The 6,245-nt window shown below is 40.0% G+C and overlaps 1 protein-coding gene across 2 annotated transcripts in view; it reads left to right on the plus strand.

The window, feature by feature from the left end:
* Positions 1 to 2,989, plus strand: part of PDZRN4 (PDZ domain containing ring finger 4) — a 231,546-nt gene extending 228,557 nt beyond the window's left edge. For both annotated transcript variants that reach the window (XM_050325400.1, XM_050325401.1), the window contains one exon: positions 833 to 2,989. In XM_050325400.1, coding sequence (XP_050181357.1) covers positions 833 to 2,359 — 1,527 coding nt within the window. In that variant the 3' untranslated portion in view covers positions 2,360 to 2,989. The remainder of the gene's footprint in view (positions 1 to 832) is intronic.
* The last annotated feature ends 3,256 nt before the right edge of the window (positions 2,990 to 6,245 follow it).

Below are 6,245 nucleotides of genomic sequence, written 5' to 3' on the forward strand. Positions count from 1 at the left end.
AATATAAATAGGTTGAGAATATAAATAGATGAGGTACAATGATTGGAGTGTGAATCAACAGCCAAAGAGTTTGACATTATGCCCATGGCAAAGCATTCAGTGTTGCTCTATACTTAATAGTGAAAGACTGTTTTTATTTCTAAGGAACATTAAAGATGGAACAAAAGTAGTCTCCAGGGATGCAATGGACTGAGGTTTATTTGAGCAAAATCCTAGAATTCAAAATCAACACTCTTTCAGGAAAAGGCTACTGAATATGAGAAATGTGAGAGAGGGCCATGGAAGGTGTAGCTAACTCTCTGCAAGGTCAACCTTGCCCATCTCCATGAAGCTAAAAAAAAAGTTCACTGGTTAAAAAAAGAAACAGTAGTCTTCTTGCACCCTCTTAGGTTGTGCCAGTACCATAAGTTTGATTGGCTGCTTGCTCTATTTGTTTGAATTGATACCAGTACTGAAGTTTTTTCCTAAGTTTGAGAAGACTTCAACTCCACCAGTCTCTGGCTATAATCCAGAATCAAAAACAGCGCACCATCTGGTGATCATTATCTTTAAGCACTGCAAAGAGATGGCTTAGATAGAGGGGGAAATATTTCTTTCCAGACTTTAAAAACTATGTCACTAGTACTGTAATTCATCTACTTTTCTTTGTGTGGCCACCACAGCATGACTCTCAGAAATGTTTAAAGGCTATGAGCAGTAGGACTGCTGCTTAGTGATCTATTTTAATTCAGCTTAAATCAGATCCCAGCTGTTTAAGTAAAACAGATATGGAAAATGTTCTCCTGTAATATGGTCTGCAATTGGTAATCATTTTGGTTTGCTCAATTTTTAGCCAAAGAAACATGAAGAGGAGGATGGCACTACAGACACTGCAACCTCATCATCCAACAATCACGAGAAGGACAGCGGAGTGGGACCTACAGATGAAAGTCTCCGCAACGACGAGAGCTCGGAGCAAGAAAATGCACCTGAGGAGCAAAACAGCACTATCCTGCAGAGCAAACGGGATCTGGGCCACAGCCAGGATATGTTAGGAAGTGTTGAGCTCCAGTGCAATAAAAGCTTTGTGTCTGGGGAATACATTGAATCTGACTTCGTAGGAAACCCAGAGGAGGAATGTGAAAGGTTTCGGCAGCTGTTGGAACTGAAGTGCAAGATTCGAAACCATGGGGAGTATGATCTATATTACTCGAGCAGCATGATAGAGTGCAACAGAAGAGAGCAAGATGGAGTGGAGCATGAGCTGCAGCTACTCAATGAGGAACTGAGGAACATTGAACTTGAATGCCAGAATATTATGCAAGCTCACCAGCTCCAAAAGGTGAGAGATCAGTACGGAGACATTTGGGCTTTACACGATGAAAGTTTCAGGAATTATAACACCAGTATAGATGTACAAAGAGGCAAACTGGATGATATCATGGAGCACCCTGAGAAGTCTGACAAGGACAGCTCCAGTGCCTACAACACAGCTGAAAGTTGCAGGAGCACTCCGCTGACAGTGGAGCGATCCCCTGATAACTCTCTCCAGAGGATGATTAGCATAACCAATAGGAAAAACCTGAGGAGCACAATCGTGGCTAATCAGTCATCCTCAGGACAAAGCAACAGGGAGACAGCCTCAGCCAAAACCAAAGCTACAGAACAAAACAGTGCTGTCGAGAATGCAGTGCTGGCATCAGAAAGCAGCAAATTCACAGACCAGGAAAGACAGGGCAGCGAGCACATTCCCTACTTGTCTCCATATCACAGTTCATCTTACAGGTACGGGAATATACCTGCTCATGCAAAGCATTATCAAAGCTATATGCAACTGATCCAGCAGAAGTCTGCCGTGGAGTATGCCCAAAGCCAGCTCAGCCTGGTGAGCATGTGCAAAGACTCACAGAAGTGTGCAGAGCCCAAGATGGAATGGAAAGTGAAAATAAGGAGTGATGGGACAAGGTACATCACAAAGAGACCAGTTCGAGACAGAATCCTGAAGGAACGTGCCTTAAAAATTAAAGAGGAGCGCAGTGGGATGACAACAGATGATGATACGATGAGTGAGATGAAGATGGGTCGCTACTGGAGCAAAGAAGAGCGGAAGCAACATTTGGTGCGAGCTAAGGAGCAGAGGAGGCGGCGGGAGTTCATGATGAGGAGCAGGCTGGAGTGTCTTAAGGAAAGTCCACAGAGTGGCAGTGAGGGCAAAAAGGAAATCAACATTATTGAACTGAGTCACAAAAAGATGATGAAAAAGAGAAACAAGAAAATCTTGGACAACTGGATGACAATCCAAGAACTGATGACACATGGTGCTAAATCCCCAGATGGCACAAGAGTGCACAATGCCTTTTTATCAGTTACTACTGTATGAACTCAACTTCTTTCAGAGAGTATACTACCAATTTAGGTAGACTACGATTGCCTCGTTCAATGTGGCGTTTTTATATATTTTGTGACTGTTTATAGTTTGATCTTTTTGTAAGCAAAATTACCTGGTAATTTTTCATTTGTTTTTCATATAATGGTACCTTCTTTATCTGGCAGTCTTTATTTATCCTGCAATATATTCATATATTCATTTGTAGGAAAAAAATAAAAAGGAAAAAAAGCAAAGCAAAAAAAAAAAGTGGAGAATCCAATTAATTTCTTAAACTAATACATATCCGTAACTTAAGATCTGGATTTATTTCTCTAATTTTGCTTTTCCTACTTTAGTAACAATAAAATACCAAACAAAATGCTTTATACTGTATCCTTGGCTTAACAAGTTTTAAAGTTTTACATCTTAGATTGAATCTGTTTATAAATCATATGCCACATCCCATCATATAGATAAGACTGACATTTTCCCAACTACACATTGTACAGTACATTTAATCTGTAAATTGCAATTGTATCTGTCCAAGTAAAGTGTAAGTGGGCAATTCTCCTGTGTTATGTAGTGGCATTGGTCATGTAGCTGGGCAGTATGTGATAATTGTGAAGACGAAAGAGAAATAAATTATTGCTTATCTTTAAGAAAAAAAAAAGTCAAGAGTTCTTTGATTTAAATTGAGCATTTGACTTTAAAGTATGAGTCATTTCACTGTGCATGGTATTTAGAGCATATAGAGATTTCAAGAACATGGGACACAATTCCATAGGCTATGTCTTATGAATTAGCTTTTCATTTTGCAGAACCCATAGGACTTAGCAAGTTCTTTCTGTTTTTTCCTTATCTGCTATTATTAGTTGATTGAATGATTCATTGATGTATTACTGTGTTGTAAGATGTCACGTAACTACTGTGAGTCCTTCCCTGGCTGAGCTTGCTATTTGCTCTACACATACAAAACATAAACACACCATATGCCTAACCTGAGCCAAATCTTGGGCAAGAAAATCTGGGAGTGACATTTTCATAGAAGATGAGTTAAGAAAAGTAAAGAATGAAAAGCAACTAAATGGGTTGAGGGTATGGAGTTGTTGTTGAGGAGTATCCATGTCTTCTAGAAGAGTCCCAGTGGGAGCTGGCTGGGGCTCAGGAGCAACTACAACTTGCTGTCTGGGTGCTTGATGTCCCTGTCTCTCCATGCAGCAGAGGCATCTCAGCTGCTGCTGGGGCATCTTCTGAGCTGCTGCTGCTGGCAACCCAGTGAGTTACAGCAAGCTGAAATGACTAGTCTTGGGTAGTCAGCGAGGTCAAAGACCTTGCCTAATAGCCCCATTTTGATTGTCCCTGTGCTTGACTCACAGCAGCTCCTAACTGATGGAAGCACTTTCTATAGCGGGATTAGGTGCAGAAGTCACTTGACATCAGGCTTTAAAATATATGTTTAAAGATGCAGAAAGGCTCATTATGGTATTTCCAAAATATAATTCTGGAAATCACTCTTTTGTTTTCTAACCACTTTTGGCTCCAGTTGGCATTTGGCAGTGCTCTTTCCATCTCCAGGCTAGAAAATACCATAAAAACACTGCTCTCCAAGTGCTTGAAAAGATTATGCCACTGACAGTTCACAGTTTGATAATCAGAAAATTCTCCCCACCAGACTCAGGGAAACATCATGCTAAATCCTCACTAAGCATACAGCTGTTCAGATCACAATGAAAAATACTTCATCTGTTTCCTGTTAAATTAGAGAAAGTGTGGTGTCCAAGACAGAAAGGTTCACAGGGTGATGCAGTATTGCTTCAAGGGACTCTTACCAGATCACCTCTCCAGCTGAGTCAGGAATTATCTTTGCCCAACCTAAGTCATCTAGAAAGGTACCCATTCATTTTCTGGAGACTTCCAAGCACAGAGGTTTGGTCGTTTCCCTTCTTGCATTCCAATGATCATGCTCAAAAACAGGTCTCATTCCTAATTAGAGTTCAGCTGCTGTCAACTCCAGTCAATGGCTACTGTTATGCCTTTCTCTTAGATACAGTGCTTACTATTTTCTTCCCATTATTAAATCATGGCTCAGAGCTCCCTTCAAATTAACATGACATCCAAATTCAGAGAACAACATGAATCTCAAGAATATGTAATATCGTAATTTCATCACTGAGAAATAAAACTAGGAAAATCCATGTCTAATTAGAGAAAAGTCCTAACTAGAGGGTGGTAGGATGGGGACTCTAACTGGAGGCCAGAAGAGGAGGCAAGTAATAGATAATAGTTAGAGAAACAAATAAACATTATTTATAGTATATTAATATAATGTAAATTGAAATGTGTCCAAATCTGAGAAAAATTTAATCAAAATCTAGTGAGACACAAAGACAAGATCAAGAGGTGATACAGTAGTACTGTCGGTGGTACACATGACGTGGTTTCTAGCTCAGCACACACCTGTCAGAGCTCAGGCACCTTCCTTCACCTAATGAAATAGGCACACCCCTGCCTAATCCTTAGTCTGGGGGATTTCCAGCAACCCGTGGTTTTCGCTCCTTTTTTCTTAACTACTCTTCCTTAGTGTAATTTTCCTTTTCTTCCTGAGCAGTTTTTGGGAGAAGAAGTGTTGGGTTTTGCCCTGATGAAATGCCTCAGTCATTTCTTCTAGGAGAAAAATAAATATGCAACCCCAGACTGGGGCTGCGAGGCTACCCATGATGGTGGTGCAGTAGGGCTGAATGGCAGGTGAGTGTTCTACTGCTTGCAGCTCTCAGCTAGTTTCTATGCTGGGCAGGACTCAGCATTGTGCTCTCTCATCCCAGCAATTCTTTATCAGTGAAATACAATGCGGACATCCCACATGTAGTTTATTCTTGTTTATGCTTTTTTTCTGAATGTCGTGATTTTTACTGAGGAAAATAACATTTTAGCACCAAGGCAAATTACAAGAAAAGGAACAAAATACATTTCATGTTGTCATAAATCTTTAAAGACTCGTTTGTTGTGAGAACAGGTTTTTTCCCATATGAAGTAACATAAACATAAAAATTCTTTCCAACTGGAACAAGACCAGATCTTTCTTAGCAGGGTTGCTTGCAGCTTTGGGATAAAGAGCAAAGGTCAGGAAAGAGGAGCTACATAGGTGTGTTACCATGGCCACATCATTGCTGGGAAAGGTGTTAATGTCCCACTCATCCTTCCCCCAACACTGGTACTCAGCTGAGACCAGTGGGAGGTACTTTTTCCTATGAAGCCAACAAAACAACCTTGTAAAAAGGCTTGTGTACTTGACAACTGTATTGCCAGCTGAATGAGGAGCATTGCTCACCACAAGTAAGGTTAAAATCAGTGGGATCCCTGAATCTTCCTGTATAAGTATCCTTAAAGGGAAAATGGTATTTTTGATATGATTACGACAACAAACTAAATCTACCGCATCAAATTACTTTTTGCAAAAGAAACTGGTAACACGATCTGAACTGAACAAGAGCAACCAGAGGTGAAATCCAATTTGTGTTTGATACATTGCCTTGTGAGAGGGCACAAGGACTTCAGAAGCAATGATACAGCAACTTTACATTACACTTTCTTAACTCATGGGGATTTTATTCATTAATATAATGATGTTTGACTTCTTTCTTTGTTTTTGTTTAACTAATATTCATTTCTAAGCCACATTTCTTGGTATAAATGACAGAACGGGATCCTTGGTGCATGACATGGCTTTGGTGATAAAATACTGCCTGACTCAAGGCTGGAATTGCTCCAGGTTTTGTTTTATTTGGGTTTTTAACCTTTAAGCTGCTAATCCCAAACAGATATGTGCTAAATGTTCTCTTAATATTCATTTTATGGACCTACTGCTTTTTCAAAGTATGAAATATTCTTCAGGAATGTG

The sequence above is a fragment of the Myiozetetes cayanensis genome, unplaced genomic scaffold (genome assembly GCF_022539395.1).
Source record: "Myiozetetes cayanensis isolate MyiCay16 unplaced genomic scaffold, myiCay2020 scf3, whole genome shotgun sequence".
NCBI classification, from domain to species: Eukaryota; Metazoa; Chordata; class Aves; order Passeriformes; family Tyrannidae; genus Myiozetetes; species Myiozetetes cayanensis.